The 13,134-nt window shown below is 42.4% G+C and overlaps 1 protein-coding gene across 1 annotated transcript; it reads right to left on the reverse strand.

The window, feature by feature from the left end:
* Positions 1–6,313: 6,313 nt before the first annotated feature.
* On the reverse strand, positions 6,314–12,125 carry LOC311020437 (uncharacterized protein; the record flags this gene model as incomplete). Its single annotated transcript, XM_084020460.1, has 11 exons — positions 12,014–12,125; positions 11,634–11,935; positions 11,473–11,543; positions 11,049–11,225; positions 10,724–10,782; positions 10,588–10,650; positions 10,241–10,372; positions 9,804–9,965; positions 9,127–9,195; positions 6,367–6,420; positions 6,314–6,322 (listed from the first exon to the last, which is right to left on the reverse strand). The coding sequence occupies exons 2-11, from the start codon at positions 11,804–11,806 to the stop codon at positions 6,314–6,316; spliced, it is 969 nt and encodes a 322-aa protein (XP_083876586.1). The 5' UTR covers positions 11,807–11,935; positions 12,014–12,125.
* Between the last annotated feature and the right edge of the window lie 1,009 nt (positions 12,126–13,134).

The raw sequence follows: 13,134 nt of genomic DNA on the forward strand, positions 1-13,134 counted from the left end.
TGTCCTCCGTGGCGGTCTGGAGGTCATTTACCAACTGCTGGTTGGCGGAGGCTTGTTTTATCAGGGCCTCTTTCGCGAGGTCATGGCGCAGAGTACTCTGATCAAGCTCTTCTTGCAGATGAACTAGTTGATCTCTGAGGCCTTGGGCGACCTTCACCTCAGCCTGGAGATTAATGGTTGTCTCCAGGTTGATTGAGGCCTGTACTTTCAAGTACTCCAATTCCTCCTCCTTTTCAAAGTTCTCCTGCCTGAGGCTCTGGATAGCCTTCTCCTGCTGTTCAAACTTTTCCTGGAGGATTAAATGAGACACCTTGAGGTCCTCATGCTCCCTCTGAAGATCTTTCTTCTTCTTTATCTTCACGGTGCAATGGACTGCAGAGGCGATCTCCATTTTATTCAGAGTCTCTGGCTCACTTGCCTTCTTGAGCATCTCCAGTTCGCCAAGGATGGCCTTGCCCCGATTGATGTGCATTTCCTTCAGGGTCTTTTGCCGTTTGAGCTCCTCAGTGAGCCCCATCCTAATGCCGTACTCTTCAGCGTTGATTCGCTTCTGCTCACGCAGTTGCTCACGCAGCTGGTTGATGGTCTCCTGAGGGGTCAGTTGGACACAAGTCCTCCTGCTGTTTCCCTGCTGCATCTTGGCTGCAGGAATGATAGTTTACAAGACGGTACAATGTAAAATGGCTTTCGCCGATGAACAGATGGACGAGAAGAGCAGACTGGTGGAGACAGCCCGCTCCAGATGTAAAAGTTCTGTCACTATCTGTTTGAACGTAGATTAAATTTCGTTCCTCTCACAAAGTTGCAAAAAGTTCAAAATATCACTATCTATTCACTCTCAATCACTATCTCTCTAAAGCTCTCTCTCTCTCCAAACTCCAAAAACTCCACGATGAGTTCTGGTCGCTGCTTGTATTTATACAGTCCAGGGTCACGTGATGTCACCAGTCATCAAAGACATCAAGACATCAAAGCACATTGTACATTCCAAAATGAAAAAAAAAGAAAAGAACTTTCAGGTTGCCATAGTAACCGCTGCCCTTAAACATGTGTACATTGTTTTTTTGGTTTTTCATCGACTTCAGCACCCCAAAAGTTCGCCATACTTTAACTTCCAAACGTGATTAAACGTTTAAAACGTTCACAAGACTGTGGACTTTATTGGGTCAAACATTCATGTCGATGGTCCATACGGTTTTCCCGATATCGCAGTTTGAGTTTGGTGAAGTTTCAGATGTTATAATGGGTGTGAATGGCACGGATTCTTCAGCTTGTGTCGATATAATATAATATTTCCAACTATTTAGTAAGTCTACCAGAATTGTATTTGTTTTATGTTAACATTTCACAAATTTTTTTAATATATACTGTATATATACAGTATATGCAGTATATACAGTATATACACGGTCCACTTTTTTCTTGGGTACAACCACAACCATGAATCATCATTCACCTGTCTCCTTGTTCATTCAGATTGACTGGCATACAGACAATCTTATTTCCCAGTAAAACAGGAAACAAGGAAACACAGGCAAGACATAAGGTCGGGAGGAATTTGATGATTCAAAAGATTAGCTCACCACCTTCTCTCTCTCGTTGGTACTAGCTGATTTAAGTACGTGCGGTTAAAATCACGTTTTTCATTTCAGCTTGTCTTTAAAGGGCGGGTCCACCATTATGATTATCATGTTTTTAAATCATTCTGTAGCTTCCCACTGCTGTTCCCATATACACATATATCTCATGTAACCTGGTTGGCAATCTTCTGACCCCACTCCGGTGTGCAATCCTACACAAGTTCCTGAAAATGGTGCAGTTTCCTGAGAATGAACCTGAATCTACAGAATTTCTTATATATATCGGAGGAGGGCGTGTCCTCATGGCGATTACGCACATGGTGTATGATGGTCAATAAGCACGCATATTTTAATATTTAGGGCGCTTTTCGGCATGAGACTGTGACATTGCAGAAGTGTAGCACCGCCCCTCCAGTCCCCCCATAAACTATGCTGGCTCTGTCATCACTTTTCTCATATTAAGCACATTTATAATGTAACTGTACGCTGCTCAAATATCCCATTTCACTGGGGCAACATGTCATTCATCCCTTTGCATTCTACTTAGGTGTGAATATACAGGGGAGCCACATGAGCAATACCTGATTGGTGGAAATGCTTTAAAGCATTTCCAACCTATGTTATCCTAATCTTTATTATTGGTGGAAATGCTTTAAAGCATTTCCAACCTATGTTATCCTAATCTTTATTATTGGTGGAAATGCTTTCAAGCATTTCCAACCTATGTTATCCTGTTCGGCCATTTTGTTTATTATTCTTCTTCCGTACATTTTTTGGCCGTCTCTAGCTTCTGCATACTTTCAGCTACAAAAACCATTCAACTATCAAAATGTTCAGCTTTTTCAGCTCTTTTGTGCTGATTTTCAACCTTTTTTCTGCCTTTCATACTTTTTCATATATTCAGCCTTTTCCATATTTTTTTTTCAATGCATTCCTATGGAGATCAGCCTAAAAACCTCTTTAACATCCTCATCTTTGAACTCCGACTAGTTTCACATACTTCCACCTACAGACTCCATTTAAACTTTAAACAACCCACAAGACTTTGAACTATTAAATTCTTATTCAGTTTTTTGATATATTTTACAGTTTTTCTATAATCACAGTTTATGTTTTATGGTTTTTTCAGACCTCATCAGAGTTTATAATGGGTGTGTATTGCGCGTGCTAGAGTGGGTGACATCATCGCTTAGAGTGTGAGAGCAGCCCAAGACACTTCAGCTTTTTTTTCTTTCCAAACTCCTCCCGGCCACAATTTTCACTCTACAGAGGTGATATTTTCCAATTTTGTAGACAAACTTGTCCTGTCTCTCACAATGTGATCAAAAACTCTGTGAGATTTACAGAATTTGAACTAGCAACCTCTAAGCGCGGCCACGTCGGTTTTTCTCCCCATTGACTTACAATACTAATTGAGAAACAGATTTTCAAAGAAACCTAAAATGAGCAGCATTTCTAACTCGCCCTAGTGTCCACATTTCTGAGACTAGGAAAAAATAAAAGTGATCAGTGTCTTCAGCAGAGTCTTGTAGCGCTAACGGTGCGGAAATTTTGGCGATACGAGTTTCGGTGTGAGCGTGAGAAGCTTTTGTTCGGACCCTCCGCAAAGCCGAAATGGAGGAATAGAGACAGGCTCTAGACAGTTACACAGGCGCGTAGATGGCTTTGATCTCTGTGGCTTTGATCTTTAGAAGTGACAGCAGGTGTGCTCTGATTGGCGGACAGGAGCGGCAGACAGGAGCAGTCAGTGGGATTTGTAGTTTTTTTTGTCAAACATCTTCTGCTCAGGTATACTTTCACCTAGAAACTCCATTTAAACTTTAAAATGTATACACAAGTCTGTCTATCTCTCTCTGTCTCACTCTCTGTCTGTCTGACTACTACTACTACTACTACTTCTACTACTAGCCTACTACTGATACTACGTCCACTGCTCGTACTTGTACTAGTACTACTACTACTGCTACTTCTAGCCTACTACTGATACTATGTCCACTACTTGTAATAGTACTACTACTAATACTACTACTACTAGCCTACTACTGATACTATGTCCACTACTTGTAATAGTACTACTACTAATACTACTACTACTAGCCTACTACTGATACTACCTCCACTACTTGTAGTAGTACTAGTACTACTACTACTACTACTTCTACTACTAGCCTACTACTGATACTACTTCTAATACTTCTACTACTAGCCTACTACTGATACTTCCTCCACTACTTGTAGTAGTACTACTACTACTACTACTTCTTCTACTACTGATACTACGTCCACTACTTGAACTTGTACTAGTACTACTACTGATACTATGTCCACTACTTGTAATAGTACTACTACTACTACTACTAGCCTACTACTGATACTACCTCCACTACTTGTAGTAGTACTACTACTACTACTACTACTCTTACTACTGATACTACGTCCACTACTTGAACTTTTACTCGTACTACTACTCCTTTTGCTACTAGCCTACTACTGATACCATGTCCACTACTTGTACTTGTACTAGTACTAGTACTACTTCTAGTTTACTACTAATACTACCTCCACTACTTGTAATAGTACTAGGACTACTACTACTAGTACTTCTACTTCTACTACTACTAATACTACTAATACTACTAATACTTGTACTAATATTACTAGTACTACTGCTAATACTACTGCTACTATTAATACTACTAATACTTGTACTAATATTACTAGTACTAGTAGTACTTCTACTTCTACTACTAATACTACTAATACTTGTACTAATATTACTAGTACTACTGCTAATACTACTGCTACTACTAATACTACTTTTACTAATACTACTAGTATTACTGCTACTACTACTACTACTACTGATACTACTCCTACTACTTCTATTAGTACCCTACTAATACTACAAACAAAAAGAACATTCAAATATTAAAATGTTCAGCTCTTTAAGGACATTTCAACGTGTCTTCAACATTTTTTTCCCTTTCATATTCTTTTCAAATTCTTTTCAGGTTTTTGTTCAGCTATTTAGCTTATTTCATACATTTGCAGATATTAAGCTTTGTTAATATTATTTTCAAATATTGAGCTTTTTTCATAATTTTGCACATATTCAGCTTTTTCATACTTTTCACATATTCAGCTTTTTGAATATTCTCTTCAGCTATTCAGATTTTCAAACTTTTTGCATATTCAGCTTTTTTTAATATTCTCTTCAAATATTCAGCTTTTTCATACTTTTGCACTTATTCAGCTTTTTGAATATTCTCTTGAAATATTCAGCTTTTTAAATATTTTCTTCAAATATTCTGCTTTTTTAATATTTTCTTCAAATATTCAGCTTTGTTTTCAGTGTTGCTTCAGCATTAAAGCATTTCCACGTATTTCCGCAGGAAATACATTTTCTAGTCTTCCATTGTCGTTGTTATGATTGATGTTACCGCTCGCGCTTCTGGGAAAACCTTCTTTTTCTTCTTCTGCTCTTTACTCGCGGTTGGCAACCAGCTTTGAGATGCATTACCGCCACCTACCGGCCGGGGAAATCCTCAAACCTATGCAGACGTATACAGTGACGTAATGACGCAGCTCTCTGGGCTCTCTCGCCGGTGGAAAAGCAAACCGGTTCGCAGATGGTTCGCAAATTGAACCAACAGCGAACCAGCACGGAACTGGCTCGGCTCTTGAACTAGGTTCGCGTTGGTGGAAAAGGGGTATGGCACCTCTTGCTGTAGGTGGAGAGGGACCCTTCGGGGATGCATTTTAATTGGCTTAGCATCTCCGGTATCAATTTCATGTGGAGTCAGGTGAGTCCTGCCTAAGTCAGTCTCCCCCTGACTAAACACAGTGATGTTCTCATGCAGTAGCTGTCTAACTGCTTTCAACTCCTCTGGGGAAAAACCCTTCTCCTCCACCCCAAACTGACTCATAAGTGTCTCAACTGTCCAAGGCTGTAAACTTTCCCCTCTGTGGCTGTCCCCACACTGCTCTGCCACCTCGTCCCCCACTTCAATGTCAGTAAATAATGTGCCTACTTTCATGCCACTCTTTAGCATTAGACCATCATTAGTTACATTAATGACTCGTACAGGCAGTGTGCCCTGCTGAACTCTACAAACCACTCGAGCTACCAAAATGTCACCGTGTTTGGAGATAGAGGTGGAGGGCTCCAGCATCCCCTCTGCATAATCTCCCCACCTATTTTTAACCTGAGCCCAAACAATGGCCTCACTACGTGGGGGCACCACAGTATCGGACTGGACGACAACTGTTTGAGGCTCTAATGATGGATTGAGGTCAACCAGGGGAAACTGCTTGCCATTATTTATCTGGCAGTGTTTCTTCCCCAGGTCAACCACAGCACCATACCTTGATAGAAAGTCAAAGCCCAACAAAATCTCTTCAGAGGCGATGTCAGAGACCAAAAACTCAGCTGCAAGCGCAAGAGAATCAAGCTGGCATATAGTGTGCCAGCACCCCGAAATCTGCATCCCCCCCCCCCCCATTAGCTGCTGTAGCTCTGCCATCATAGTCTATCAAATCACATCCCCCTTTTGTAACTGAAAGCCACAATTGTTTAGGAATAACAGAGCATGAGGCTCCAGTGTTTACAAGTACATGACAGTCAAACCCACCTATTTTAGCTCTAAGATAGCCGGAACCACCCTTTAAGCTATCAGGGGCCACGATGGATGCAGAAGGGGGAGCGAGCGTGTGGCCCTCTATGCACGCTCCCTCTAGTTTCCCTGCAAATAAGGGCAATCACGTCGTATATGGCGATTACACCCACACTCCCAGCATCCTCCACCTCTCTCAGCGTCGCGTTTAGGCGGGAGAATGGAAGCTTTAACAGAATGAGAGACTGGAGATGACACAGTGGCAAGGGCGTAACTTTGAGTTGAACATTGGGGGGGTTGAGATTTCCGCCTGTGATATATATATATATATATATATATATGGCCATCAGCCACTGTGACAGGTTGGGTTTACCAGCCCAAATATATAGTTTGTGCCTAAAATAAAGATGACAGACTTAGAAAATGCATAAGAATGGTTCTTGAACTTGTACAGAATACAAATGAAAGCGTGTGCAAGTGTTCTTTTTAGGACTCACGGTCCTTAATTACCTCTAACTTTAAGTATTTAGCCCCGATTATGGGTTTGTATTTCCCACAGGATCTTTGGAGACTATGGTGGGGGGGCTTGCGATCCTCTAGGGGGGTCCGGGGGCATGCCCCCCCCCCCCCCCCGGGAGAAAATTTTGAATTTTAATTACTGACCAATTTCTTACAAACTGCTGGTACTGATACAAATGTTGACATACTAAATGGGGTTGAGGAGTTTAAGCATTCAAGAAAAGATGAAAACAAAAATGACTAAAACACAATTAGTTTATTATTATTATTTTAAATAATAATAATAATAATAATATAAGTGGGTGACTATTCCTCAGCCTTCCTTGGTGTTTTGGTTTTGACTGAAGCCCCGTTCACATACGTCACCACTCGCCCATCTCTGAGAGACAGCTGTCAATGAATGTGAATGTGTTCTAGCGGAATGCGGCCAGGACAGGCGATGCGATGTGGTCGATCGGAGATAGAATCATTTTAACTTTCTGCGATGCGAGTGAAGTGAGAACCTAGCGAGTAAAAATCACAATGTAGAATAGAGATGATTGACAGTTGACGTCAACAGAGAGTTCCACAGAGAGTTGCCGTTTGAAGTCGCCGCCGGCGGCAGTGAGTTTTTTTTGCCAGCGAGTAGAATTCAGCGAGAAAGTGAGTGACGGGCGAGTAGCGACGTATGTGAACGGGGCTATAGGCGCACGCACTGTCAAACTCGCCGGCTGGGGGGGGGGGGCTAACTTTTCTTCAGTAACATGATTTGACTCGTGAGTGGTGGCACTGGAGCCCTAGCAGTAGCTACCTCCTGTTGGGAAGATTCTTTTATTATTTTGCTTTTTTCGCGTGCTTTCTTCATACCACCGCTGATGCTTCGTACACGTACGGGGAGAGACCGGGAGAAACAGTCGAGAAGCGCAGGTCCGGCAAGATGGGCGAAACCAAATCTCAGAGCGGGAGGGGGCACAGACAAACGTCACTATTTTTTACTGGTAAATTGAGAAAATCTACCACACTGTTGTGATTATAATGCTTAACATTCAATATCAATAATTATGATATCATATTGGGTGGGTTGTGGTGGCTGGTTTGGATTATTCCCCCCATAAATTATGCCTATGCACTGTGGGTATAGGGACAGATTTAATTGGGCTGGCTAATGCTTGTACAGTTGTTTGCAGGGCTTTAACTTCTTGCCGTAAGCCCTCTACAACCCCTAGCAGTGTGTCAATTTGTTAATCTCTGGCGGACTTCTCAACAACTCCACGCACCTTGGCATCAGGAGCTAAACAACTGCTCTCTAAACCTCTAATAAGCTCGAGCTCTGCAGCAAGGTTAATGGCGTGCTCCAGGGATGTTGGTTTAGCACTACGAAAGCTGACACGCAACTCCCCATTTCCAACTTTTGCAATAAAATGGTCTTTCACCAACAAATCTTGTGTATTAGGATCTGCTGAGGGGTAAGCTTTAGTAACCAGTCGTCGGAGTGCAATGCCAAATTCTCTAGTTGACTCGTTATGTAGCCTCCTTCGAGAAGAGAAACTAGCCCTGTTCCAGTCATCACTATCGCATGGGTCTAAACACCTACCCATTGCATCTTTTAGCAAGAGATAATCGGCTTTAGCTGTTGCAGATAAACCACTATATACCTCGCGAGCTCGGCCTGACAAAAGAAGGCCCATGAATTTTAATCTCAGTGGTTCATTCCAATTATTTACATCAGCTGCTATTTCAAACTGTTAAGCCCAATCTGGCCAGTCTCGTCCCACCCCAGTAAAAGTTTCAGGCATAAAGATTGGCCGTGGAGTTATAGCCTGACTACTAAGTGAGGGAGAAATGTTTGACCGACTTGTACTAGCCTCTACAGGTTGAGGTGAATTATTTTCAGACTCTGACATTTTTAGTTATCCCATCGCTGCCACCAGTGTAATAAATATGGGTTTTATCCTTTGGCAGGAAAATACTGCCAGTGTCAGAGCCTTAAAATAATCACAACGGTATAGGAAAATATACAATCTTTATTAAATTTTCACACGTTGAATATATAAAATTATTGCATAGAGGTAAGGAGGACTACAAATGACTAGAGGTCACCAGTCACCACAGGACGATCACTGCACGTTTCATCTAGGTGAAGAACCACTACACAGCACACACAGGGCTAGTTTCTAGCTTAAGGCACACCATTTCAAACCACAGCACGCAACACCCTCAATGCAGGAGGCACTGCAATTTATCTATCACAGCAACTTGAGAAATCACAGCAATCCGCTCTCACCGTTTAAAGTGAAACCGTATGGATATCCTGCTTATGACGATAGCTCTCCCACCTGTAACCTCCTTCCCCTCTGCACTACACAACGGCCTATATAAAACACACACACATACAGAAATACATTTAACAACAATATTGGTCAAACTTAACTCGCCCGCTTGACGAGACCCTCCCCCGGGGTCTGAGCTTGTGATGCCGTCCAACTCCCCGGGGAGCGGCTTCGCTGGACGGCACAGAAAGTTCGGCTGGCGTCAGTGTCGCGCACGGCAGCAGGGAGTATGAAGAGCAGTGGCGGCTCCTGCACTCTTCTAAAGTGGGTGTGTGTCTGTGTATTCAGGTTAAATTGACCCGAAGACCATATGAAGGATGTAAATGTGTGGGGTATAGTAGCATGTGTGCTACATTATCATTTTTTGTTTGACATGTTTATCACAGAAAATAAGCTAAGGTCATTGAGTTTCAAGTAGAAAAAAAATAGTAGCTTTTAACATTCCAAATGAAATATACTTCTATACAGCTACTGCAGCTAATTACTGTTCTCCACTGTGAAGATCATATGTGATGCAGCCCACATGATCAACAATTTGGAAGCAAAGTGGCCTGGGTCTGTGCATGACTCTCAAATTTTCCCTGAGTCTACAGCGAGTGATAGATTTGCCTGTGGTGAGTTTATATAAAGTAAAGCTATTCCTATGCCTTCCTATTGCAACTGAAACATTAAACTGTATCTTGCATTATATTATATTGCATTACTGTATCATAGGAGAGTTCGATGGTTACCTATTTGGAGATGGAGGGTACCCCTGCCAGCCCCATCTGATGACCCCTTACCCTGACCCTGAGCCCAGCCCACAGCAACACTACAACGTAGCTCACTGCAGGACACGAGCCAGGGTGGAGATGACCATTTGGATGCTCAAGGCCCAAGTCCAGGGCCTTCGTAGGCTCAGGGTCACCCCAGAAAGGGCTTGTGACATAGTGGCATGTGTAATCCTACACAACATTGCCACAATCAGAGGGGAACAATGTCCTACTCTTGCCCTGATGATACAGACAACAATCCCAACCCCCCTGCTGATGCACGAGATGGAAGAGCATTTAGAGACTGCCTCAATAATTTCTAACCGACCCATCACCAGCGTCGAAGAAAGACAATGCCTGTTATTTTATGAGGTCTTCTTTATTTCCTGGAAGTACAGATGTTGTAGAGTTAATCTTTTGTTGTTGAAACAATTAAAAATCCATCCACCTGTGGACACATCACCCACCTGTAACTGATGATCCAGCAGTTGTATTTCCATTTGTGCCTTTTGAATCTGCAGCCTGATGTGATCCATTTCCAAATTTGATTTATCGATTTCTGTTTTCAAATACACTTTGTACAGTTGTTTCACAGGGAGCTATAGGGAACACAAATGACAGTGAATTTTTACAGTGCCATGTCTTCTTGCCGAACAACATCTTACTGAGGTAAGCTGTGCTGTGGAGGTTGGCGGACCCTCTTCCTCATTGTAATTTCCAGCATTGCTCTGTTAGAGAGAAAGAAGCTGCAAGTTGCATTGTGGAACACCACCATGATTAACTGAAACCAAAGTTATTTTAAAAAGGTGTAAACCTCAACGGGCCTTTCTGCATCTTCCCTCTCTGTGGCGGCAGATAGGGTGTCTTCATCACCCTCCTGCAATAAAACATAATTTTTGTGTTATATTCTACCCATCATGAAAACTCTGTGGAATATTAAGAGTACTTACAACAGCATGGAGGTCTGTTATAGCAGAAGGCTCCACAAGACAGACAACATCAGTAACTGCTAGAAGATAAGATTAGTCAGTTGATGATTACCCAGAAAAGTGCCCACCTAATGTACATTTCTTTTCTTTTTTTACAATAGTGTGCAGGTCGCAGCTCAGACTGAGTCACCTTGAAATAAATTGATATCTGAGAGCAACAGCAGACAATTACAGAGAACTGTAGCCTACTGCTACAAGAAAAATCCAAGTTGTGTGATGAATGGATTACTGAGCCAACACTAGCAAAAGAATGAATGTACACATGCAATTCATTTGAATAACTTACCTCTTATGTAGTCCCTTGTGTCCTGGGGCGGGGCTGGCTCTGATGAGATCCCCCCAGAGATGCCCTCAGCAATAGGTCGCCCACTGTTCTGACTGAGGGCCATCTCTTCAGCCTCTGTGAGCGGTGGTGGTGGTGGACTGCCACCTGTTTTGCTGGCCTCAGCCTTTTTTCTGTTGGCTATACAGGAGGTCAAATTTGAACATATCCACAAAACACAGACATGCATGTACAACAGGCATTTAGGTGTGATTTCATATAGACAATATTTAATACTGGCAGTGATGGGATGGCTGAAGATTTGACTTTGTCTTTGTTTAGGGGATTTCCCCTAATTACTTGAATATTGCTTTCACATGTTGAATGTAGCCACTGAATGCTGTTCAAAAACAACACCACAATTGCTTGTAATTAAATGATACCTTACCTGTTTGGACTATATTTTTATATTTCATCTTTAGTTGCTGCCAGGTCCGTTTTGTGCCTGTTAGGTTGCACCTGTGCGCTCAAACACACATTGAATATAAATGTTGAATGGGTGGAACACTCAAGACGAAACTTTTTTTTTTTTCTCCAATTAATACTCACGCATTGACTCGGTCAGCAATTTTCTGCCACGCAAGCTCTCGCTCTTTTGCTGCTGCCGTAGTATTGCTTTTTCTTTGGAATATATGCTTGTTTTCTGCATATACAGTCATTAATATGTCCAACTCCGCTGGGGAGAAGTAGGAGGCTCGAGCCTTTTTGTTACCTGTTGCCATGGTGGTTCATGTGATCTGCGTTCCATTGATGAGGGCTTTTTATATCCTCATGCAGGAGCATCACTCAGGGTAACCTTGACTCAGAGTTGATTGAACTAAATGGTAACACCTGTTCTGAAACCGAAAACTCTGAGTTTGACAGCTCAGAGTTGGTCAACCTAGAGTTCAGGTTTTGACTGAGAGTTTGTTAAACTTGCTTCCTGAAACGTGCCCCTCGTCTTGTTACATACAGTTGTTTGCTGTCATAACAATGCTCCTAATCCCATCTAGAGAACCTTTTAAATACAGTTCAAAAGTCACTTTTCCAGTTTTAAATTTGCTTTCCTGACACAAAATGTTGCAAAACAAGACATTTGTGTTAGATATTATCACAGCTTCTGAAAAAATATTTGACGACCTTCAACTCGGTACAGGCACGTTTAACTAAAGGGACTGTGACTATTGACCTGGGGCCCGTTCCAGAAAGCAGGTTCAACAAACTCTGAACCTAACCCTGAACTCTGAGTCAACCAACTCTGAGTTTTCGGTTCCAGAAGCATTTATGATCATTACCCATGTGTCCAGGAAGGTAGATCCTTCCTGGACACAAACCACATTTGGTCTGGAGAAAGGAAGGAAGCTGCTTTGTCTCTTGTTGGTAAGTCAGAAACTAATTGTAGATTTGGGTTTAGGCATTGTGTGTGTAAAGCTAGTGGTAACATTTAGTCTAGTATTGATAGCTTGTTGTTGAACTTCTTGTGAAGCTGTCTATGGTAAGTGAGCAATCAGCTTGTTTGAGCCAGCTCACCTGTAGTGAATAGACTTGATTAGAGGGAAGGAGGAGCCACAGTCAGTACTTGCGGTAAATTGAGCACTTAAAAGGCTGTCACTACAGCGTCAGCTGCAGCGTCGGGCCACCAGAACGAAGACAGCTGAACAAAGACAAGGGAGTCTATCTGTGGGAGTCAAGACAGCTGAACAAAGACACAGGGAGTCTATCTGTGGGAGTCAAGACAGCTGAACAAAGACAAGGGAGTCTATCTGTGGGAGTCAAGACAGCTGAACAAAGACACAGGGAGTCTATCTGTGGGAGTCAAGACAGCTGAACAAAGACAAGGGAGTCTATCTGTGGGAGTCAAGACAGCTGAACAAAGACACAGGGAGTCTATCTGTGGGAGTCAAGACAGCTGAACAAAGACAAGGGAGTCTATCTGTGGGAGTCAAGACAGCTGAACAAAGACACAGGGAGTCTATCTGTGGGAGTCAAGACAGCTGAACAAAGACAAGGGAGTCTATCTGTGGGAGTCCATCGAGGAAGCCCAGGTAGGTATAACATCTCAACCCCCCCC

This window comes from Eutrigla gurnardus (genome assembly GCF_963514095.1).
Source record: "Eutrigla gurnardus genome assembly, chromosome: 10".
Classification (NCBI taxonomy): Eukaryota; Metazoa; Chordata; class Actinopteri; order Perciformes; family Triglidae; genus Eutrigla; species Eutrigla gurnardus.